Raw genomic sequence first — 25941 nt, forward strand, 5'->3', positions numbered from 1 at the left:
GCAGTTCAAATCAGATTCAGGAGTTTTTCTAAATTAAATGGTTTTGTAGGCCTTTCAAAGGCCACCTGGGCACCACAAAATGTCCTTTCATAGAGGAATTAGCTTTACTGTAAAGCCCTGGGCAGCAGTTTGAGAATGGCTCTGTCACATACATTCATGCTGGTTTACCAGAATTTATAGTGAGAACTGCATCAATGTGACCTGTAACACTAGCATTCATGAGTGAATTCAGATCAAATATTAAAGAGACATAATAAAACCATAACACAGGTCAGATAAAATTAAACTAGAAAATTCTAGAGGATGTGGCAGACAGGAGCTCTGATGCACTGGCAGATGTCCAGATCAAAAATGAAAAATGTTTGCCTCCAGGTTTGTTTAAAAATAAGTCGATTTGAACAAATATGACGCTGAAAATGTGGGAAGGCTTAACCTGTTCCAAGTCTAAATCAAATACTTAGCTAATCTCTGCCTCCAGCTTTATGAGCTGTAGCTGATAGCAATAAAATAAATCCTTGTTTACCATTCTGTTAATCATGTCTGACATGTCTTATTTGAACCATATTACATTTGATCAAATGTTTGCTGTTCCAATTTTGAGTGCTGATGTTAAATTAATGACTCACCTCAATAAAACATCAACCACTTGTAAGAGGAGCTGCTGTTTCCTGTTCTGGCTGGTTGACTCAGTGATGTAAAATCACTCTTCTGAAAATCCATCTATGTCGGGCTTTTCTGTAGCCCCCACCACAATACAGTGGAAGGGCCAGATCCCATTCTATGGTCACTTAGGCCAAAAGTGACAAGAAGGGGTTAACAAAGCTATCGTGTTGGAAGATTTATGATTCCCCCAGCATAAAGTAGCACAACCTGCTGTACAGCTTGCTGTGCCACCTCTACGGATACCCAGACAGTCCCAGCAGCACCAGGCTGTGTTTGGGAAAAGGGTGCGCCTGCAGGTCTGGGAGCTCTTTGGAGCTACTGTCGGCAGACGTGCAAGAGCAGCCCTGGGGCCGCTCTGAATAATTCCAAGAGAGAATAGGATTCCTGGAGGTCCCTGACATCAGAAAGAATAAAACTAGCATTTAGTCCAGCTTGCCCAACCCAGTCAGAAGAGATATGTATTTCAATATGGAATATAAAAGCAGCAAGATGGAGGGACCTAGAGCATCACACTGCTTCCCTCTGGAGTATCCCTTTCAAGCCCAAGTCCTTTGGCTCTGTTTTCTTTTGCAATTGAAATATTATGGGAATTCTGTCATTTAAAGCTGCTCATTTTCACTCCAGTCCAGCTCCCACAATCAATGCATCATGTTTATAAGAGCTGAATGTGGAAATTATTCTGCAGAACACTGCAAATAGCCTCAGGTAGTACTGTGATAAGCCAGACCATCAGACAAAACAGAGACAAGCAGTTAGAAAAAACTGGCAATGCTGAAAGCAGCTTTCTATTTCTTTCATTTTGGGTATGTGAACAAATGTATATATATAATCATAGAATCATTTAGGTTGGAAAAGATCTTTAAGGTCATCGAGTCCAACCATAAACCTAACACTGCCAAACATGTATGCAAGAGACATAGGCACCCACTTAAAAGGCTCTAGCTCCTGGGTTCCCTATGTTAGAGTTCCCTTCATCTTCTTTCTAAGCATGGCAGTTTGCCTTCAAAAATTTAGCTAAGAAAAATAATTAAAAAAGAATAAATAAAATGCCGCTCCACTTACGTTCCAGTCTATAGTAACAAAGAAAGGGTGACGTTTAATTTCTTCCACTCCATCGAATCCAGCACCTGACAAGAGAATGAAAGAATCAAAATTAAGTCATGCTTAGAACAGTGCTGCATGACATCTCTTCTCCAGCATTCCTCCCTGTCCCCTCTTTTCTTCTGACAAAGTCTGAGTCACCATCTAAACATTTCTTCTAGTCAAGAATCCCTGAACAGTGCAACTGCCATAACAGCACAAACTGCCGTAAATACAGACAAGGGCACTTCATTAATTAAAATCTGATGGTGGCGGGTTTTTTACTTTTCTCTAATTGAGGCTGGTGCCGAGGCTGAATAGCTGCTCTCTTCAGGCTTCAGATGAGACGCAGGATTTCAGCTGCAGCAGAGTGCACGCACCAGCGAGGCCAGGAGAGGCCCCAAGATGTCCCAATACTATGGCAAGGCTACTGCTGCTCCCTGCCACCCGTGGCAGCTCTTCTATCCGCACCGACTTTCAAATCTTGTCTAATTACCCATTTTCCATGGGCAGAGAAAGCTGCACTTCGGGTAAGTTCAGACTCAAAATACCTAAAGGCTCCAAATAATCTGAGCCAGGATTTTAGGTTCCCCCTTTTCAAATACTGTCTTCAAATTTGCCTGAGTACCAAAATCATGACTCTCAGCGGTATGTTTCCTTCACTGTTAAATTTCTGTTACATTACTATAGGAAAATTAGAGAAACTCTTCTGAGATCTGGTAACGAATCTAATTACTTTTGCCTTATGTCTTCACTGAAGATTGCCTTTTTTATTCCTTTAGCTCAATTTATTTGCTTCACTGCCATTGCAAAAACCAACAGGTGCTCAGTAATAATTAAATAACTGTCAGAGATGATTTAGCATGCCATTTTGGGGGTTGATTTGACGTTTTTAATAGCACCTTTCATTTTCCAGTAGGAAAAATAACATCTGGAAGCAAAGGCTTTGCATTGCAACTTTGGAATCAGTTCCTGAAAGGTACCCAGCACTTCTTTACAAGGATGCTGAGCATCCTTGATTCCCAAAAGGACTTGGGATTCATAAGCACCTTGCAAAAGGCACTCAGCACCTCAGAGGACTCAGCTTTTTATATGTAGTATTTGTACTTTCTGAAGATCAGCATTACAAGCAGCTTTAGAAAGGTCTTGTCAACTCACACTTTTGTAAAATGTGACATCTGCTCTCTTTGTGTACAAAACATTACCGATGTTTGCCAAAATGCATTGACCAGGAACGGCTTCCTACAGCCTGATTAACATTCACTGATGAATGGATACAAAAAGCAAACACTTTGTGAACGTAACATGCAGGATTGTCTGTCACGCCTGCTAAATAATAACACAAGAGGAATGTTCTTCTGATTACTTCCCCATCCTGGTAATCTTACAGTATAGACAAATGTATCTGACGCACATAAGGATAAACAATCCTAGCCTGCCACACAAAATTATGTGCTCGGAGGCAATCAACCCCACTGAGGAGTGAGGTCTTTGTGTTATGACGGACAGATGGCTCTAGGCAAACACAACATGAAATCAAATCTTAGAAAGAGAAAAGAGGACAAAAGGAAGAACATTGTCACTGTATAAGTCTGTTGTATACCTACGACTTGAGTACAGAATGTAGTTGATGCCCTCACCTATAAAAGGGTATACTTACTGAAGGTAGGAAAAATCAAAGAAGGGCAACAAGGAATAGTATGGAATGACTGAGTAGGCCAGGACTTTTCAACCTGGAAACAGATGACCGAGGAGGTTTATGATAGGTCATTAAATGATGTTAGCAGGAATCAGGTTCAGAACAACCTGGAGATGTTTCCTCAGGCAACAGATAGCTGTGTGATGTGGAATTCCTTGGAAAAGATGATCTGGATGCAAAATATTTATATGGGTTCAGGGGGAGGCCAGAAAAGTATGTTGAAAAGAAATCTGTTGAAGATTACTTCGTTGACAAACCACAAGAGGTTCAGGAAACCCCTTGCTTGACCTTAAAGCAGGTGTAGACTGGGAGAGAATTTAGGTGAAGTATTACATATGCTTACCCCATTCTTACTCTTCCCTAGGCAGTTGTTTATGGCCCACGGGTACTGAACAAGAAAATAGTAAGACTTAGATAGTAATAAGACTTGTTCTACATCTTCCCTAGCATGTTTTTTCAATGCACAGTCTAAAGTCTGCACTAGATTCCCTTGGAAGATTTATTCTGATTTTAGCAATGCCAACAGGAACATGAAACCAACACAGTTACTCTGAAGAGAATTACATTAAGCAACTCTTCAGAGAAGAAATATCTGTGAAAAATGTTTTGTGTTCAGTGGTGGTGACTGGAAACTTTGTAATGTGCAGTAGATGTTCTTTGCTATATAAGGACGAAATCCAAGTGCCAAACTGAATTCAAAGGACTGGGATAAATGCTACAGACACTGTAAGCTACTGGTAGCATTCCCTGGACTGAGGATAACTGCTGATGCATTCAATCTTCTCTGCTCTGTCCCTTCCCCATTGTTTCCCTTTTCCCTCTTTTGTAGGCTTATGGATACATCATTGTGTGATGGGAATGCCTTTTTCAGACTATCTATTTGAAAGTCACACTTTTTGCTACTGTTGTTCTTTCTTCCACAAAATCCCAGAAATAAGGACCAAGGAAGAAGCCCACCCATAGCTACTTTTCTTAGTGGGGGACTGCAGTGTGCAGTAAGGAACGCAGCATGCAGTCGACACAGGCATTCATTTGAAAAATTGGCATTTCCCACTTGGGGCCACCTCAGAACTCTAGCAGAGAAAGAATATGTTGTTAGGAGTGCCAGGGCTTGACTCCATCTCTGGTTAGCTTAATATATTGAAGAGCTTTAGGAAGGTAATAGCCTAATTTTGCAAAGAGTGAAGGACTTCCAATTCCCAGCAACCAATTTTACACCATGGAGAAGGTTCAGCGCTTCCTGCAGTTTTTATTCCCTGACCTTCCCCGCCATGAGACGTGCTGGCATAGCCCACAGCTCCATCTCGGGCTGTGTGCTGTGGCTGCAGGCAGCAGTGTGTCGCCTGGTCCTCTCCTCAACTGGAGGAAGGAGGTGGCCCAAGGGCTCGCCCAGGGACAGCTCTGGGAGCCAGGAGGGGCAACCCTGACCCCGCTGCAGAAGTCCATGGGAGAGGTTAGGCACCAGTGCTTATGGTGGAGTCTCTCTGGATTTGCTCAGCATGTTTCAGCCATTCATTTACCATCTGCAAATCTAAAGTGGTACTGGAAAGAGATGTGTTTTCATGGAGAAAAGAGAAGCACCAGAGAGGTCGTAACTGGAAAGTCCTGTTTCACGGGGATGGACATTTTTTGGCATAGAGATGGGTATTTAGCAAACTGCTGAAGTGCAGCACAGGATGGCACACCACATGACTGCAAACCTCTCACCTTCCTTTAGGTTTCTAGTTGTTTTTTTTAACTTCAATGTAGTAATCAAACCTATCTGTAAAGAATAATCAGCACAATCAAACCTACTGCCTGCAAATATTTCTATGTGCCATCCAGTCCCACGAGGGTCCATGAAGATAAATAACGCTTTCAGATCAAACTGCCAGTTTAAACACATTATAGAGTGCAAGGATTTATATAAAAGCAGCCTCATGCTAATAAGCGAGAACTTGATTATCTAAGATTGTTTTATGCCTGTAATAAAAGTGTCTGCGAGCAGTAACAGTAGAATGTTTTGATTGCTGAATCATTATGGATAATGTGAGCGTTGTAATATATTAAGGGGAAAAACGGAGACCTATGAAATTTGAAAGTTGATTATTTGGATATTCAAAATGAGCAGAAAGAGTTTCCAGATTTTTAGTTTCAGATAATAAAATTTTAGTGTCTCCACAGCTTCAGAATCTTTTTAGTTTGCTAGATTTTTTGAAATGCATTCCTAAGGTTTACAAGAAAGATGTACAGTCACTCTGACAAAGGTGAAACTTCTTTTTTAAAACCCACCATCTTATAAAGTGGAAAAACAAAGTTTCCTATGTGCCAAAGCAGAATGTATCTTCACTGAGAACATAGGATTAAGGAAATAATAACTCTTTATTTGGCTTTTATTCTGAATCTACTAGCACATGCTTTTACTCTATACTTTCTTGGCCAAGCTTCTCAATTATAAGGACTCTGGAACCTTTATACTGCTCAGCAGCGTAGGGAGTTCCTGAAATGCTCTTTACATTCATTTACCTACCTGATTAGATCCAGGCCTTAGGGCAAGTAAGAATTAGTCCCTTGCCTAAGTTCCTGGCAATGTAATGAACTAACACCTTCATTTTACAAATTCCTTTCTGAGATGCTTCCTCCTTGTTTGCCTGGATATACCAGTTAGTTTATTTTAATAATTTAAAATTATGCTTGTCCATAAACCAAAATTTAGTGTACTTAATCAGAGCAATACTACCAAAGCAGTGCAATGCAGACCATTTGTACAGTAGAGTGAATAGGCTCAGAAAAGAACAGACAGCATGCATAACAAGGGATGCCAAAGGAAGGAAGACTTTTTATTCCTTAAAAATTTGTTCTAAAGCATTAATACGAGCACCAGACTTAAAAATCGAATCAGGTAAACTGGATTACTAAATTCCTTCTCTGCCTTGTCTGAGTATCTCCCTTCAACTCTAATATTTTTTTCCATTAATAATCCAAAGCTTCAAAACAAAGTTTCAAAGCAAAAGTTTAGAATACATCATCAATCTTTACTTCTATTTGTTAAGATATCTAAATCAAATGGCAAAAAGCAAGACGGCGATCAGAATAAAATGATTTTCAAAGCTCAGCATCTTTCATCTTGCCAATATTAAAAATACTTTGGAACTAAATACACTTTCCAGATTTGAAAACTTCTGAAACAATGGCTGAAAACAAGTGTTTGAGCCATAATATGGTTCATTTATTTTAGCATGCTTCATTAATTTTCCAAAGATTTTTCAAAACAGGATGTCTAAGCCTACTTTTCTTTTAACTTCCAGAAAACTTTTCCCAGAAAAAGCTAAAATCCACAAAGTTGAAGCAGTCCTTTTTTCTACTGACTTCTGTTCAGTATTTAGGCCAAACATTTAAGTATTCCTTCTTTTACTACCAACAAGTCTGTTTCCATAATCCTTCATACCGATTCTCAATCAGTTAAAACAGAGAGAGCCTTCAGCAGCTTTCCACCGCTGTCCCTGGAATGTTAAGATCTATTTTTCTGTTACTCTTTTAGATTTTATTTCCTTGAATGTTTGTGTTATAAATAATGTCTTCCTTTCTCACAGCCTTCCCAGTATTTCAATAAATCTCAGGTTTAAAACCTTGACCCTTAGCGATTTCCCAGTATTAAAAGGGAGATGATATGGGGATGTCCTGTTTTTGGCTGGGATAGAGTTAATTTTCTTTCTAGTAGCCGGTATAGAGTTATGTCTTGGGTTCAGTGTGAGAAGAATGTTGATAACACACTGATGTCTTCAGTTGTTGCTAAGTAGTGTTTATACCAAGTCAAGGATTTTTCAGCTTCCCATGCCCAGCCAGCAAGAAGGCTGGAGGGGCACAAGAAGCTGGGAGGGGACACAGCCAGCACAGCTGACCCAAACTGGCCAAAGGGGTATTCCATACCATGTGATGTCATGCCCAGTATATAAACTGGGGGGAGTTGGCCTGGGGGGATCACTGCTCAGGAACTAACTGGGCATCTGTTGGCAGGTGGTGAGCAATTGCATTGTGCATCACTTGTTTTGTATATTCCAATCCCTTTATTATTATTATTGTCATTTTATTATTGTTGTTATTATTATCATTATTAGTTTCTTCTTTTCTGTTCTATTAAACTGTTCGCATCTCAACCCATGAGTGTTACTTTTTTTTCCCTGATTCTCTCCCCCATCCCACTGGGTGGTGGGGAACTGAGCAAGTGGCTGCGTGGTGCTGAGTTGCTGGCTGGGGTTAAATCACGACAGGGGACTAGAATTGTCATGGCTAAAACTAAGCAACTTTGCTTATTTTAGTGAGTAGCTTTTTATTTAAGGACCAGTATCCAGAAACTCCCACTGAGTTCACTGGAGCCCCATTTTGGATGGATAGCAGCTTGTGGGAAGCCACAAAACGAGCAGAGCAGAACAAAACCAAGAGACAGAGACAGGGAGGAAACAGCAGAAAGGAACAGAGGGAGGAAGCGGGAAAAAAGTTTATATTTGCTGCAGCATAATATCTTTCTGAACATAGATTAAACCTAGAAATCCCAAGACTCTAATTTTCTCTAATGTCAAGCAAATTGCTTGAGAACAGTTGAAACCTGCTGAGAAAATGTGTTTTTCCACTATCATCTCTACAGCATATCGGACTACAAGAGCTACCATTTAGGTCAAGAGGTAAAACCTATGGGAGGGCATTCCCTCTGCAGGCCGTGTGGGCGTCTGCCTGGGAGGAGAGGGGCCGCAGCAGCGTGCTGAGGGACTGGCTCCCCACCTCTGCCAGAGGTGGGGTTGTCCCCTGGTCCCTGTGTGGAGCAAGGGCGCTCGGCTCCTTCTCTCCCCGGCAGTCACAGGGAGAGGCAGCCTGCTCTGTACTGTCCTTCTCCGCAGGAGCCAGGCTCTCTTGGGAAACAGCTGAGCCACCGTGTCTGACCTCTACGTGTGGTGGGGGCTCCGGCTGAGATGCTGCAGCCAGGCAGAAAACACCCATTCACCTAAAACGTGACAGTCTGATGGTGCTCGGTATAAAGCAGAGGGCTGGAGTAGCTCACACGCTGCCCCACCTGAAGCAAGGGACAGACCTACCAGAGCATGAAAAGGTCAAGCAGAAGCTCAAGGGCACAGAGCAGAGCGTCCATCTTCCACACGTGCGCGAGCACACCGGTGTGTGCCTATTAAAAACGGCAGGACCCATCCCTCAGGCAGGCGGTGATGGAAGTGGGCTGTCAAGTGTTTCACGCTCTGCTGCCTGGCTGGCCGCTAATGCTGTGACTGCTGCGCAGGGGACCAAAAGCACTGTGCAGCAGAGCTTCGGCAGCACCACCTCCAGCACTGGAGAAGTGAGCGTGGGTACTGCAGGATGGAAAGGGGGAAACCTCTCTTGCACCTCTTGCTCTTTTCACATCTCAGAACAAGCCATTTCCTAACTTAGCTTTTTGCTTCTAACTTTACGTCTCCAATCTGAAATAATCTTACAAGTGTAAACAGTTGCAAGAGAGAACAGCAAATTGCTTTTTGCACGTCTCAATATTTAACCAGTCTATGCCATTCTCTAAAAGACAAGTAATTTCTTAGCTGCCAAAACTCCCATGGATGGCAATGAGTCAACCACATATTTAAATACGACCCATCAGCAGTCGTCTTGTGATACAGTTTACAAAATTGAAGGATTAAATTCCTGCACCTAAGGTCAATTCCTGCTCCTTAAGGGCACAAAAACCCCAACAGAGGTACAAAGGAAAGGTTTGTCCCTTTCCTTTAGAAGCAAATTCTTCCCTTGTTCACCCAAAATGCAGAATATGAGACCTGTGGGGACAAAAGAAAGCTCCAGAATTTTTCACAGATCTAGATAGGATTTTTAAATTAAAAACAATACAGTGCCATTAAGTTCATATCATTCACTTGATATGACTGTTCTTATTCTTCCACGTAAAAACCAAAGACCAAATTTGCAATTAAAATCATGCACCAGGTATTGTCCATGACCTCGCCAAATGTAATCAATTTCGTAATAAAACTCCCAAACAAAGGTATAAATGGCATAAGATGCATGATCCAATACATACTTCTAGTTTATCACAATTTAAATAGGATTATTAACAAAGGGTAAAAACAGATTAGTAAGAAAGGAGATAATACATTTAGGGTAATAAAGAAGAAAACCTACTGGAAAATGTTCCCAGCAAACAGAATGAGACAGCATCAAAACTTATTTGAGAATGGGAGAGACAAATTCTACTCCCTTTTGCTCCGCACCTCAGATTTGCAGCTAAATTATACAGATTTAAGAGAGACCTGTTTTCAGTTGCCTATATTATCATATGCAGCAGTTCTCTTAAACCCTTCATAAATGCTGGTGGTTTACCCTCCCTCTTCACCAAAAAAATACAATACAAGCTAATATCATGTTTTAGATTCCAATGGTTTGCCTGTGCTCTTTACAAATTTCTCTAGTAACGCTCAAGGTTCACTGCGCTCTGGGAAGCAACACAAAATGCCGCATAATGAAGAGGATAACTATCAGGGAAGATGCACCGAGAGAAACAATCACCACCTGACAAGGCAGAGCAAACATAACAAATGCCCTGATCAAATGCGCATGCATACCTAATCTGTTGGAGGGGTTCCTTTTGAAGAGGGCTCGCAGCAGGCTCTGGGCTTCTATGCTCAAGAACTGCGGCATTCCCAGCTTGGCTCTGAAAAAACACAACACTTGAAAAGAAAATAGATTTTTCAAACATTTTCTCCATCCCACTGTGGTTTAAAAACTGGAATTGCAGTAGTCAGGAAGGGCAGACACATGAATTTGGTGACCAAAGGCTACCTAAGCATAACGCAATACAGAGCGAGGACCTGATCTTGCTGAAGTTAAAAATTTTACCACTGGCTTCACTAGAGGCAGAGTAGATCTAATGAATCTCACGACCCCTTTTGCAACCTACAAAGGTCATTTTCCTACAGAAATTTTTTCACTTTTTGAGCTTGCTGGAATAAATTTGGGAATCAAGAGGAATTTAGAAAAACAAACAAAACTTCATGAAAATAATTATACTAAACCACATATTGATTAAAGGGAATAAAACTTTTCTCTTGGCAACTCACTGCAACAGAGAAAAAATGTAATATTGAGCAAAGATACGCTTCAAATACTTATGTCTGCACTTAACATTAAAAGAATGGGAAATTTGCAAAGGAAAAGATTTGAAACTTGTCAACAACAAAACATAAGCTGTCCTGCAGAAATCTGACTGTTACCACTTTTGCGTGGATAACAACAATATTACAGAAAGTAAGATACGTTTCTTTTGTAAGGCCCTTTCAGTAATTCACTTCCTACTATTTATTCTGAAGGCAATTTTACAGCCACATGCAGGCATCCACTGTGCGTGCCTTACCAAATTCATGTCTTACATTGCTTTGAAAAACGCATTATGGACATTATTATTCTCTACCCTTCATATAATTAGGACCTATAGGCTGCCCAGAGGGTACAGTTAGAGGTACTCATAGTTAGAGGAACGGTTTCAGTACTCACTTGAGAATGAGTGCCATTGTCTCCTTTCTGTCTTTTCCCTGGAAGGGTAACGATCCTGTCAGCATCTCAAACTGTGGAGTAACAACAAAATGGTAAATCAAATGAGCGTTGAGATGGTCTGCATAGCTGATAGACACCATACCCACCCTCTATTTCCAACACAACTGAAAACTTGAGGGAAAAAAAATGGTCCAACAAGCTGTACTTCACAAAAAGATGACACAGCAAGTCTGGATTATGCAGAACATGAAGGACCGACATGACTGTTTTGTTCAAGAGTCTTGTTACAAACTGTTTACACTGATACTTGGGGTCAAGTTTTGGTGTGTTTGGGAAGAAGTGTCATATATACTGTTTCTTCCAGCACCCGTTTTATGGCCAGTGCTGGAGATGAGATATTTGGCTGGAGGGACCCTTAGTCTGAATAGGTGTGGCTGTTCTTAGGTGTCTGGCACGGACTGTGGTGCAAGGAAAATGGGTTCAACATGCCACTCCCAATCTTTTTAGCTTGAGTCAAACCACCTTTTCGATTGTCTATTTGCACCACTTAGAGATGCAACTGCTATACTTTACAGGAGAAACACGCACGAACCCCATGTTCTCAAGGCATCTGAGTGTGCTTTTTTCTCTCCCGCTTTGGTTCCCCTGGCTCTATTCAGTGATGAATTTTGCAAGTGTCACATTTAAATGAACCCAAATCTCAAAGCAAAACTCAGCAATCATCATCAATTACTTGCCTCACACATGAAAACATCAATCAGATATGGTTCCTTTGAAACAGATTAGTGCTTTCAGTAAATTTGACAGGAATTTCACATTTGTAACAAAAAAATAAAAACCCCAGCCGAAGAAGCTTGCCTAATATGGATTCAATACCAGGTCTTTCACGCAGCTCTTGCCACAGTGTTTCGTGGGTTATGAGTGGCAGCTGATTCCTCTGACTAAGGGATGATGAAGGTTATGCATCACCAAACACAAAGACACCAAGAACATAATTCAGGCCAGGCACAAAGGAGGACAATGTCCATCAAGGGTAAGGAGAACTGTTACTCGCTTCTGTCTGTGACTCAGGCTTTGGATCTCTTCTACTATAATAAGTACCTACTAATTAATATTCATTGCTACAATTAAATACCTGTTAAGGCAGGATAGATTCTGCAACCCTTATGTTGTTTTTGTACCTTATCACACTTCTGCAACCCTTATGTAGTTTTTGTACCTTATCACACAAGTAGCTTCACTGCTCTCAGGAAGCACATATGTGCAAAAAAGGATCCTTTCATTACCAAAACCGGTGTCAGACTGCCTCACAGCCTGACTCTGCCCTTTTCCCAGATTAAATATAGCCATACCATAAGAAAAATATAAGAAAACATAAGAAAATTTTAACCGTGAAACTGTTATGCGAGTTTTGGGAGGGGGGCAGAGGAGTCGTTTAGAAGCCAGGTAACTAATTGACTATAATTAATTGCAGGATTAATCTGCATTAGTAACAAATTACCTCAAGGCAATAAAACACATAGTAGAAACAAGGAAAAAACACTTTTTAAAAGTGTGTATGGCTGACAGATAGAAACAAGATTTGGACAACACAAATGCGTTAACTCCTGCTTGGTCTAGGAGAGTTAAGAACTGCCCTGTAGAACTGGAGGAAAGCAGCTCATCTTCTAGAGAAAAACACGATGGGGAAGAATTTTTAAGACTGCCTAAATGACACTGGAGCTGAAGCACCATTTGCAAAGTAATGCTGACCTATTAGAGCCTTAGTCCTGATAAAAGCATTCAGATATACTAGGGATGAGGAGCAGAGAGCATTGCTTCCCAGAGCAGCAGCAGAAGTGGTACATATTGTACCAAACCCTCCTCATGATTTCTAAGGAGTTTATATTCGGGGCAAGTACCTAATGTTCACTTACACTTGCTCACATTACTTTGTTGTAATAAATTTAATTTAACAGCACTAACAATGACTGCTACAGCTCATTTATTTTGGCAGAAATGGGCTTGACACAGCTGATGCAGACGATACAGATAAAAGAAATTCTTGCAGTGTCCAAGAGGGAGGGAAGGAAGGAAGGAAGGAAAAAAGCAATTTAAGTTGCAGGAGGGACCAGGGGAAATGACCATCCTGGAGGCTGCAGGCAACATTTACTGCACTGCTCTAACAGCTAGCACTTTGTTACCACATGTCTCCCAATTACATAGGTCTAATGTTGAGATTAATTCAGATTCAGAAGAAGTGCACTTAAATACATCAGTATTTAAAGTGAAAGGCAGCTACACGAGTTAAATGTCTTTTTACTTCAATGAACTCAACAAGCAGCAGCTGGAAGAAAGCACTGGTTTCTCAAGTGCAGTCATGATTAAATCTGTTACAGGTTAAAAATGAAAGAAGACGACTGAAAAAAAAATACAAATTGAAATAGTTCATCTCATCAGTTAAAGCTACTGCTTTACCGCACAACAACTTGTTTTCCTGCTTATTTTTTAAAAAAATCAAAAATCTTGCTAAATGTAAACATGAAAACAGAAGTGAGCACTTGCTGCTAACACCCTTGCACATAAATACAGAGTTGTATGGGTCACTACAGGTTGGCAAGGAGCTGAGCCTAGGTGTGAAGAAACTCTGTAGTATTTTTGGCTATTAAAGCAGACCCTATAGTTTTGTTGGGAGACTCAGTTTTCACTCTCCCCACCTCCCCATCTGTATAAACCATCTGTTTGCTCCTTGCCTCCCAATGATTTGCTTCCTGGGTATTCTGGAGGGCCACCTTCTGTTAGCCAGCACTTCAGAAGCCTGTGCCTCCCTCCAACCTTTCCTGTACCAATATTCAGCAAGAAAGGCAAATATTCCCTGTTCCAGTTCAGCTGCCTATTAAGAGAACGTACTCTGCAGTGCTTTCTTTCTCTAGTTTTCAGGGCAATTGCCCATTTCAGTAGGTGAACCACCAACACTGGAGACCCCAGAAGATATACATGTGGGAAGACCTTGGGAAAGAGGGGCCCATTGCCTGAGGGAATGGATTTAAGAAGCGACCCTGGTAGGTCACTGAGGAAGATAATGAATGAGAAAAAATCCATAGCCTGGGATAATTGCCAGATGAATCTTCTCAGCAGATCGAAGGAGAGCAGATTGTGCAAATTATTATAGCCCAAGTCTGCTAAAGTAGTGTGAGCCTAGGATAAAATTCAGGGTTACGAAGAGCCTTGATACCACTCAGGTTTGAAAAGCAGAGAGACACACTCTTGTCAGAACAGCCAGGTTCGCCTCTCAACACTTCCAGTCATTTTCCGGGTAACTGGGAGCTGGTCAGCCACACAGTTTTATCATTTGTAAAATGCATTAAGTATTTTTCATTATTAGCCAGGTGTGAAGCATAATGAATTAGTGTTTGCAAAGGGTTTGAACACCTTCACATGGCAGCTAGCATAAACATTCAGAATACTGTTCATGAAGACCATCTCTTGAACTGGGAATAAAACAAGTGTTACGATAGGATTTTGTAAAAGAAGATTGTATTGCTTTGATGTCTCGTATTGATTTTTCCAATGCCACTGTACAGTTACTACAAAATTACTACAGAGCTGTCTACATTGTCTGGATACCAAAGAGATATTTTCTTCTCTCGTGAAGACTTCACTCCTTACATATTCACTACATTGCTGACAAATATAAACACATTTCTTTCTATTTGGGACTGCCTACTGGGTCATCACACCCCTTCTTTCTCTAGTTATGTCCCCCTCTCTGCTCACATGACTCTCAAAGGTGTACAGTGTTTTTTTCCTGAACTGAAACAGATACAACTTCCGTGAGGTCTGTAGCCTTGTAAATCAGCTGGTACCATGAACTATAAACCCACTGCTTTGAGAGCCCTTCAGAGAGGATTGTGCATTTTATATCATGCAGACCAGTTTATCTGGGCTTCAGAGATGGCAGTGTGGGCATTGAGGCTCTTGCAGCACAGCTGAAAAGGTATTAGTCATATACACAACTTTTTAACAATTTCAGTCAATCGCTTGTTCATACAGATCTCTTGATGCAAAGCTTTTGTAGAATATGTCCTAACCAAAATCTCCAACGCAATGAGTAAGATGCAGGAAGGCAGAAAATGAAATCTGTCCAGTCATGATAAACCACATAAACTTACCAGCACAAAATTTTAATTGGGTCCCAATTAGGACTAAATGAAACACAGGTATTGTCCTCTGGAATGCTTGGAAAGGGTGAATTTCAAGATGTGTATAACTATACCTGTTGACACATGCTAAGCTACCATAAAACAATTCAAACAAACTGAGCAGCAAATGAACAGAGCAGATAACAGTTTTAGTTCTGTGGCCTGTGTCAAAGACTTAGCTGGTGGTAAATGAAGTTTTACTGTTGTGGATAGTAAAACTCCCACTGAATAATACTTAATAAAATAATTACTAACATAATTAATTAATAAGTCAAGACCAGAATTTAGTCTTTTTCAGGTAAGTTTGTTTTGATATTAGTAATCACAACATGCCACATTTAAGGTTGCCTTCAAGGATCATTCAGTTTGATTCTAGCCTGTGCCCCGTCAATGCAGGTTGGCAAGGAGCTGCTAGCACAGCCTGACTCTTCACACTGTAGCATTAATCCCTCTTCACAGAACAGACTAGACAAGATATTGTTTGGCTGCTCTTCTGATGGCTAGGTTACAGGCCATTTTATCACTATCTGCCTAATATGTTCCCTCTTTTGATCAAAATTTTAGGTATGAAAATTAGACTATCACATTCACTTCCTTTCAATCTATGCATATTCCACCAACTGGTATATTTTCTTTGTATACTTCACATCATGCTGCAAATTACTTAGAGAGAAATGCTAATAAATCAATTGGATACCATTTAATTCTCTTCAGTTTTTCACACTGGCAGAAAAACAGCTTCCCTAATAGAACATACAAGTGACAGAGCAAGGAAAACAAAGAGAAATGAGCAGAGCGAAAGACAGCATCAGAAAATCCTCCTGCACTTTCAGTGTATGGAAATATCCTTTTTCTGCTCCAACCAGTTAATTGTTAAAAAGGAAAAAAAGATTGAACAGATAAGAGCTATTTTTCTCTAAGATGTCTGGTAGCACTCAAAGGCTTAAAGCATTAGCTTACAGTTAAAAAGATTTTACTCTCTTTAACTCATCTCCTTTTATACGGATTCTTATCTTTTCTAATTCTAATTCTAATACATTGATTCCCTGGGGGAGGGGATGAAAAGAGAGATGGAGGGGAAAAAAAAAAAGAAAGCCTAGCAAAAAATAGGGGGGAAGGAACCAAGTTCATTAGCAGGTGAAAGAAAAGCAATCTATATACCAAATATACCATCATTTAACTGGAGACAGATAGCGAGAAGGCACAGCTATCCTGCAAAACTAAATATATAATAAAAAAATTTAAAGGGTTGGGATATATTTATTATATGAGACATAACCTATTGATTTTCCTGAATAAACATATATGATTCGGAAGTGCTGAGCATCCACAAATGGATTTGTGGCCATAGGAGATAAGGATGTTCCACTCCTTTTAAATTCAGGTAATAAATTACAATATTTGCTTAGATTAACTGCTGTCAACCAGCTGGGTCAGTGATGTAGGCGCTCCCCACCCCAAATTTTCACTAGTTTTCACATTGCATCCTATCCTTACTTCCTTTGGCGGCGGCAGTTGTCTACTTAGGGTAAACAAAATTTAAACCTACTCCATGGATTGTGGTATGTAGTGTAAAATATAGCTACCTAAAACAGCTTCCATACCACAGGAAATGGAGCTGTATTAGAAGAGCACATTGCTGCGTTAATTTGTGCTTCTGCCCTAATTCTGCAGGGGAAATACGATAACCACGGTGAGGTGCAGCGTGAGCCACAGCTGCAGTGCTGCACTGTGTTGCGCTGCCCATTGGTGGCTGTGCACTGAGCACTTGGGTCGACCACTGAGACCTTGGGTAGACACTTCAGGAGAGAGCAGCATCACCTTCGTTATCTGAACATATCCCTGTGAGAGTAATAAATGCGTGGTGTCTGGGCTCACGGGACAGCACTATGCTTGATAAAATGACACTGGGAATAACGGCTTCAAAAAACCTATAGCATTCATATAGCTTTTCAAAAATCACAGTGTCACAAAACAACTGCTCCTTGATCTTCTCTTCGTCCTCCTCAGCAACAATGCCATCACAGACTGAAGAGGCTAGATGGATGCAAGAGGGAGCAGGTTAGCACCCAAACACCTAATTTTAGATGGCTGGCTTGAGGAGGGTTCAATACCTCTCTGAAAAACTTTCCTGACACTGCATCCCTGTGTCAAACACTGCATCACTCAGGCGAATGATATCGGGTCCTTCTCGTAAGCCAAGCAGCTCCACTGTAGTCAGATATCTCTCACAGAGCTCTTCTTGGAAAGTGTTTTCCAGGGCCTCACTTCTGAAGCAGTCGGGAGCTTTCTTCTACTTTCCAGACTAACAACATTTCACGATGAGTTTATTCCTACCTGCTCTCAGGGCAACATTACTCTTTGGCTGAATAGCTTCTTTCTCTCTGTGGTGTTTTTCCCTGTGACGTATTCATGGATGGTATAGGTACTATACCATCTTTGGATCATTATTGGACTAACAAGCATCTTCAGTTAATTAATTTTCCCTGCAACACTGTACCAAATACTTTACAATAATGGCACATGAGATCCACTTCATTCACTTTCTTTAGAAAAAGATGGCTATCTCATCAAGTAAAATATCAGATTAATCTAGCATGACTGATTTTTGGTAAATTCATGTTGCATTTTAAATAACTTTTCATTGATGTGCATGTATAAAAAATGAATTAGCACAGTTTCTCATACTGATTCCATTTAAACTACCTCCAGAACAGCTTGCAGGACTCTTAAAGGTTAAGCAACAGTGGGGAAAAATTGCAACTTTTGTATAGTTAATCCAATACAAAGACATGTAAGAAAAAGATTAATTCCTAGCTATTCCTCTGTGCCAATTGATACATTTGTGTCTGTTTCTGGTGATTTCCCCCCTGTGAAGAGCAGTCACTTTAAACCTGTTTCACATACATAATTTTAAAAACAGCATGCACTGAGGACAAAGCAAACAGCCTAAACTAGTCATAATCAAGACACAGCAAAAAGGTACAGAGGAAGAAAGGAGAATGACATGGTGCCCCTATGTATTTGTTTTCTTTTCCCAGCAGGAGAAAAGAGAGATTTTTGAGTTACAGTCTCCTACCAGCTAATAAGACTACAGGAGATCCACCACCAGTCCAAAAACTACCTGAATCTCATTAGCAGAACAAGAATCAGCAATGCCAATGTGAAGACGACAGATGAATGGCAAAAGAAATACTGAGGTCCTGTGAAACATCCAGAGTGCCCTCTAAAATATGTCCTTTTTAATCCATAAAAAAAAAAGGAGTAAATTTCTGAATTTCTCTGAGACGATGTCCCTAACATCTGCTGCTTGGGAAACTGTTTCCTAACAGGGGAAGTTACTAACATGTTAGTAACTAGGAAGATGTTTCTTCTGAAATGCTTGTGCTCTTCTGAGCTTGCCCTGCCCTGTTTCTGTGCAGCAGAAAAATTAGTGGCTCATGGTAACCAACTGAGACAGTAAAGGACTGTGAGAAGGAAGAGAGAGAATCTGTGGCAAAATGCTACCTCATATACCCCCAGGAGCAGCTGGTTCGTTATCACTGATGCAATGAAAACGATCAAGCAATCATTACACATCTACTTTTCTATTAACCCTTAATTGCTGAAAGTGGTACTTTGTATCTGAGGGATCTGATCACTCCTACAGCAACCCCTCCAACAAACACAACTTTTCCATTACCATGAGTACGCCAAAAGACCACCAGTCGGCACTCTGTGTGTGTCCTCGCCGGTTGACCACCTCTGGGGCCATATACTCTATTGTCCCACAGAATGAATACGCTCTCTTGTCATGGTCGATGGCTTCTTTACTCAGACCAAAATCTAAATAAATTGGAATAAAAAAGACTTGTCAGGTCTTTAAAAATGATTATTTACACTTTTGCTCACTTAAAGTGTTCAACCAAATCACACCAAACAACTGATGAAGCACCCTTCTGACTGTGTGCAGAAAGGCCACAGGCACGTGCATGCTGAAGCCCTGCCTACGTGGAGTGCTTGGTTGGCACTTGTTAATATGTCCTGAAAGTAGGTGTACCATTTTCTCTGTTCAGAAATAGGTTCTGAACCAAAGCAGAAGAGAGAGTTTAAAGAAACAGAAGTACACAGTTCAGGTTTGGTGAAGACAATGCTGGTAAGGATTCTTGATCGGGTAACCAAAGCATTAGGAAGAATAATCCCAGATAGACACCAGCAGAAAGGATGGCCAGACAGCACCTCGAGGGTGGCAAAGGGATGTCTTTCCAGGTGTCCTCTGCACAGTTACAATTCAGAGGTTTTAATCTGGAGTAAGAAGTCATATTGGAAGCATCCTTCCATCCACGGTGGCAGGCAGTCAAGCCTGCATGCTTCACATCAGTCAAGAGTACAATTTTACCATGAAAATGCTATGTTCTCCATGTGCTGTGCAGCACGGGTGCTTGACGAATTGCCAGAAAAGAGAAGCCCAACGCTCATACTCTGCTGGCTTCTGAGTTTTTGTAAGCAAACTCTTTCCAAGTAAAGACCAAGATGCATGGAACATACTGCAAAAAAAAAATCAGCTTGTAGACATTAAGTTTTCCATTCCTCACATACCTGTTATCTTAATGTGGCCCTCTTCATCAAGAAGAATGCTGTAAAGCAAAAAAGCAAACATTATACATTAGGCAGGAACAGAGTACAGTTAACAAACAAGAATAAAACACATTTAAGACAGTTAAGGAGATATGCAAGACTCAAATACATGTGTAAACAAACCCTCAGTGGATTATATGCCTCCAGAAAGAAAAATGATCCTCAAAGGTCTGTCCAATCTCATGTCTGAAGCACACACGGCCTGCGGCAGTCGTACAGGGAGCCTCCTCCTTACTCCATAGCACGCTCAGGGTGGGCATGCAAACTGAGCTCAGAAAAAACAGGGTGTTCAAAGCCAACAACTGCAGAGTATCTGCTTCCAGCAGGAGAAGGAGCTACAGGTTTTCTGCTCTTCTCATAGTAATAAAGGCAAGCACACAAATAATCAGGGCTTGGACTCACTGGACCTAAAATTAGCTCCAAAGGTAGATACGTTCATGCTGTAAGTAATAAAAGTGATTGTAGAGCACAATGACCAGTCACAGCCTAACTGCATGGATCTCAGCCCCTGCTAATTTATTCTGTCCGGAAGCATAAATGAAAATTCAGCCTGGAAGCCAAGTTCAAGTGTTCTCATGTCTGCCACCTGCCAACATATTTTATTTTCACAAAGGCACTCCAACATTTCTGTGAGAAAAATGACTGTAGTTCACAAAAAGCATTGCTAGTTTTGATGGAAACAAGAAGGAACACTGAAACTGAAAAATAATGATTTTTTGTAACTTTTCTGCCTATAAATGCCAACACAGTAATGAGGGTGTTGTTTCTTCAGTTCTAGTTAGATTTAGTATGTTCCTCTCTTCAAAATGGTCTAGTGAGGTGTCAGCTATTTTTATATTCCCCTTCTCTTAGAGAGTCACTTCAATTATTCAGGAAGAAAATAAGACAGAAGTGAAATAAACACATTGGGCTATACTTTTGTGAATGGCTGTCTCTGTACTGAAACATAATTGACAAGAGATGATCTGTCATTCGTTTGTGTGTTTAGAACAGACTGTTATTGTGTAATTCATCAAAGGCCAGCAGCTGAGTCACTACTATGTGTTCAATAATTAAAGCTTTTTCTTCTAGATAAAAGCATCTTTACCTCTATTCTTTCTCCCCAGATTTCTTGAAGAGGCATAATTTTTAAGTACTAGCCTATAACAGGCATGTTTAAATGTATTTTTGTGACTGCAATCCCTAAACGAGAGGCTTGTGCTTCAAAAGAGAACAGAATAAAACACCTGCCATTGTCAAAGTGAGCGTGAATGTAAGAACTCCACAGACCTGGCTCTGGAAAAATGGCAAGGGGGAATACAGCTCACAGAAATCACCCAAAATTTTGCCCCACACCCAGGAAGCCCCTGTGAATACCAATGCAATTCAAAGGTTGGGGGATTTTCCCCAGAAACATCGATTTTGTATTTCATAGATTTCCCATTGAAAATCCATGCTGCTTTTCTATGTATACAATGTATGTTTTTCATACCTGTGCCCTCATTAAAGAGATGGAAGGAATACCAACGCAGCTATCAGACTGATAATACTGTTTTAGGTTAAGTGAGCCAGAAGCATACAACAGACTTTCTCACGCTGAGTGTTTGCATGAGCAGCAAAGTGAACAGGTCCTGGTTTCCTATGGATGTGTATCCTATATTCCCTAGAACTTGATCTACGGTTCCCTCCTCCGTCTCATGTTCCCTAATCCCCCTTATACAGTGCTCTCAGCTGCCTACAGCTTCCCCTGTGGCCTCTGGCAGCACCCTTTGGACAGCTGGGTGCTTCCACATTTGCCATCTGCCAACACCTATAACGCTATGGTTATGAACTGAAAATTACATTTGATGTAAAAAGAAAGTAATATGCTAACAGTGAGAAAAAAGGTAACTTGCTCTGAGTTAGCTGAGTGACATTAAGTAGTAAACAACAATGTACCTGCTTCTGAGCATCCAAATTAGAACATGAGACAAATAGTCTTCCTTTGACTGTAGAAGCAAACTTATTATCTGATCATACTTTCTGTCTTCTCTGTTTATCGCTTTACAGTTCCTTTTTATCCCACACTGTCCATAGAAATTCTATTGTGACAATCACAGTTACTTTACCTACGGTTTGCAGGATCAGCTAATCTGAAATAAGCTAGTATTATTTTGTGGAAGGCAAAAAACAACAAGAAGTTGTTAAAGTGATTCAGGCTCGAGAAAAATCTTTCTTCTAAATGTTTTGAAATTATAAAAAACTGTAAGAAGTAGACTGCTTGTAAATGTTAAACTAGGCTAAACTGTAAGAAGTAGACTGCTTGTACATGTTAAACTAGGCTATAATTCCACTGAGTGACAACCTTCACTACAAGATTTTTCCATTTTATTTGTTCAGTTTAAGGTTTGAGTTTGTTTACAGGATACTGTCATTGTCAGCCTGTTCTTTATTTCAAAACAATAACAACATTTTAGCCTCAGGATCATTCCACAAACATTCAAACTGCTTTCACTGATCTCAGTTTAAAAGTATGCCTTGAGAAAATAAAGGCTGAAAATCTCCATGTTAGAGGCTGGGCAGCTAAGTTAGTAGCAGGGGAATGCTACTCCAAGTTACAGGAGCTCATAGTAGAGCTAGGACTGCAAACTCCGTAGTAGTCTTTTGCTGCAACTCTAGCACAGGGATAAAAAGCCTTTGTTATCAGTTGTTGACTTCATTTTATATCTTGTCTTAAATCAAGGTCAAAGCAATTCTCTCCCATTTCTCTCTCTCTCTTTATTTTTTGTATTTGGATATGTCTTTTAGGCTTCACTTTGAACTCCAACACACCCAAATCAATGTGAAGTTCTGCCAAATTAAAGCTGGAACGCTGGGGGTTTTTTGGACGATTTAAGTTTCTTTCCAAGTCAGCTCAGTTTTGCAGAAAATTCAACCCACACTTATGTATTTCAGAAATTGTAGCCAAATTTTCAGGTTGGAAGAAAACCTGAAACTTCAGTAAAAGTGTTTAATTTGATTGCAGGCTTTGTTATGAAAGTACTGGATAGAGTGAAGTATTCAAATATCTCTGAGAGAGATGAAGATTCTCACAAATTGTCCACATTTTGTGTCATTTCAGTGTTTGCATGACCCCATGCTATCTTACCATGCTGAACAGTCTTATGCCAAACTCATCTCTGCTGGAGCTTCACTGACACCATGAAGTCCCAAAAAGGGACTGCTTACTTTGGTGGAAGATGATCATTATTTTCCACCGCAAGTCTTTGTCCTTTACTGATTCTCAGATCTCCCCCGCTCTATGCAGGGCAGCTATGTTCATGAATGAACTGCCATGGTTTGCAACGTGCTGCATTAAGCAGTGGTGGTTTGGGTTTTTTTAAATGTAGTTCAGCAATTCAGGAGTTCTTATATGAGCACTTATATAAGCTGTCCCTTGTACAGAGAGCCAAGGGCATTACAACTGTTTTGGGTTTGTGTGGCAGGGTTTTGGTGGTGGGGGAGGGGGCCACAGGGCCGGCTCCTGTGAGAAGTTGCTAGAAGCTTCCCCGGCTCCATGTCAGACCCACCACTGGCCCAGGCCGAGCCCATCAGTGACGGTGGTAGCACCGCTGGGAGAATGTACTTGAGAAGGGAAACCTGCAGCTTGTAGGGGGATTAGAATGTGAGAGGAACCCCTCTGCAGATACTGAGGTCAGTGAGGAAGGAGGGGAGGAGGGGATGCCCCCGCAGCCCGTGGTGAGACGGCAGGCTGTCCCCCCCCAGCCCATGGAGGGGAGCGGGGGAGCGGAGGCCCCTCAAGATGGCCGTGACTCCATGGGAAAGCCCGCGCTGGAGCAGTCTGTGCCTGAAGGACTGCAGCCTGCAGAAAGGACCCGCACTGAAGCAATTCATGAAGAACTGCAGCCCATGGGAAGGACTCACCCTGGAGAAGTTTGTGGAGGACTGTCTCCCATGGGAGGGACCCCATGCTGGAGCAGGGGACGAGTGAGGAGTCCTCCCCCTGAGGAGGAAGGAGCGGCAGAGACAAGGTGTGAGGAACCGAACCCAACCCCCATTCCTGTCCCCCTGCACTGCTGGCGGGGAGGAGGTAGAGAAATCGCGAGTGGGGTTGAGCCGGGAAGGAGGGAGGGGTGGGGGGAAGGTGTTCTAAGGTTTGGGTTTACTTCCCATTATCCTTGTTTTGATTTGATTGGTAGTAAGTTAAATTGATTTTGTTTTTTCCCCAAGTTGAGTCTGGTTTTTGCACGTGACCATAAGTGGTGAGTGATCCCTCCCTGTCCTTGTCTCAATCTACGAGCGTTTCTTTATATTTTCTCCTCCCCATCACACCAGGGGTGAGGAGTGAGCAAGCAGCTGCCTGGTGCTTTGTTGCCAGCTGGGCTTAAACCACAACGACAACGTAAACCACTCCTTGTTAATCAAAGGCCCTACGACAGAACTATATCAAGGTACCTGGAGATACAAAAGGCAAAGATAAAAAGAGTCTGTGCATTTTCAGCAGGTAGAGTTACTTTTAAGTCACTCACACCCTTAAACCACAGCATAAGAAATAACATACGCATCATATACTAGTTCATAGTAAGTTCTCATTTTTCCATTTTGGTATATTTACCATATTTAATAGCTTGATCCTGCAGTTCTTAAACAGAAACATGCCCCACCATGTAAGTAACTCCATGGGTTTCAGTGTGACTGAACAGTACCTTGCTCCACAAGGGATGCCACTGAAATCACAAAGACAACTCAAGGAGAAGAATTTGGCTGCAATAATTTAAGGGAAGCGTCTGCTTGTTCTAAACAAGACTTTAACCAGAAAACTCAACTGCTTGCCTTTTTGAAGTAAGTATAGCTAACTTTATAACAACTCCCAGAGTATGTACTCTGGTTGCACTTAAAATTAATTCACAGCTTTGAACTGTTAACATGGATTTTTGCTCAGGGAATCAAAAAAATGTTGAACCTTAAATTTTAATGTACTGAGGGTTCTTTCAAGTGGTCTGAACAGTGCTATTTTCTAACTAGTCGTCTTTGACGTAAACAATTCCGATGAACTTCATTTTAGGATACTTAAAGAGCAGACTGAAGCAATCTCAAAGCTATTAACAGTTACTTTTGGGAGCTTCTGGAGGACAGCAAAAGCACTGAACATTGAAAGAAGGTCAAATGCAGCGCCTATCTTTAACAAAGTGGGAGAGAGAGAATTGGGAAATTACAAACTAATTAATTTATCTCTAGTTCTGCAAATCTGACAGAGTAAACCTTATGCTCTAATCAGACTGGTAATGCTTCTCCTGAAGGCATGGGTGTAATTCAGCACATTGCATTTCAAAGCAGATACGGATCAAGAGAAACCAAAGGGGAGGAATGAGAACGACTTAACAACGCCTAGAAAGACTGACTGGTGATGAAGAAGAGTTCAGTAGCTGGATTGTTTAGGGCACAGAAGAGGGTCCAAGGACAAGGATGTGCTCGCAATCCCCTGAGGCTCCTGCTGAGAGCAGAACAGCACAGCTGGGGAGTCTAGGAGGACAGGCCGAGGAGCAATGGCCTGCAACTGCAGCAAAGAATTTTTTTTCTGCTGTACCTGTTTTTTTACTCTAAACCTTAAGTGCCAGTGGAAGTGTAGGCTGTTGTGCTCTGCTGTCCTAGGCATGAATACACGTAGGCTTTGCACTTATAGAGCTATTTTTAAAGGATATGGTTTTCAATCAAACTGATGCCTTGATTTATCCCCGGGAATGAACTTTAGTTATACCAGCCTGGGTCATTCCCTTTCCTGTACAATAATAGCTATATTCATGTAAACTAATTTTATACTATGACAATTGTATCCAGATTCAACTATATCACTGGTATCTATTTAACTATACATCAAAGACCATAAACCATATATTCAAAAGTTAGGAAATACAAGAATGAGGGCTGCCACCTTAACTTCACACAGTGATCTCTCTCTATAAAGGTCTTCAGTTACATGATGACACTTTTTGTTTTCTTCCAGAGAAATCTTGCCTCAGTTGGCAGAACAGGTAATACTCAGCGATTTTAGCAGAGCAGTACAGTGAAGGGGATGGCTGGCTGGTCTCAGCTCAGACAAAAATACACAGAGAACTGGATCCCATTTGTGCCTTTTTGACATGCTTCTATATGACAACGGCAAATCAGTGACACCTTCCTTTCTTAAGTGAGCTCTAATTTCTCAATTCACTGATCCCCAATTTG

General features: G+C 41.1%; 1 protein-coding gene across 4 annotated transcripts in view; it reads right to left on the reverse strand.

The window, feature by feature from the left end:
- Positions 1 to 25941, reverse strand: part of RPS6KA2 (ribosomal protein S6 kinase A2) — a 326295-nt gene that overhangs the window by 51364 nt on the left and 248990 nt on the right. For all 4 annotated transcript variants that reach the window (XM_052784880.1, XM_052784882.1, XM_052784881.1 and 1 more), the window contains 5 exons: positions 19720 to 19757; positions 18824 to 18966; positions 10961 to 11031; positions 10033 to 10121; positions 1726 to 1790 (listed from right to left, as the gene is read on the reverse strand). In XM_052784880.1, coding sequence (XP_052640840.1) covers positions 1726 to 1790; positions 10033 to 10121; positions 10961 to 11031; positions 18824 to 18966; positions 19720 to 19757 — 406 coding nt within the window. The remainder of the gene's footprint in view (positions 1 to 1725; positions 1791 to 10032; positions 10122 to 10960; positions 11032 to 18823; positions 18967 to 19719; positions 19758 to 25941) is intronic.

Source organism: Harpia harpyja, chromosome 4 (genome assembly GCF_026419915.1).
Source record: "Harpia harpyja isolate bHarHar1 chromosome 4, bHarHar1 primary haplotype, whole genome shotgun sequence".
Lineage (NCBI taxonomy): Eukaryota > Metazoa > Chordata > Aves > Accipitriformes > Accipitridae > Harpia > Harpia harpyja.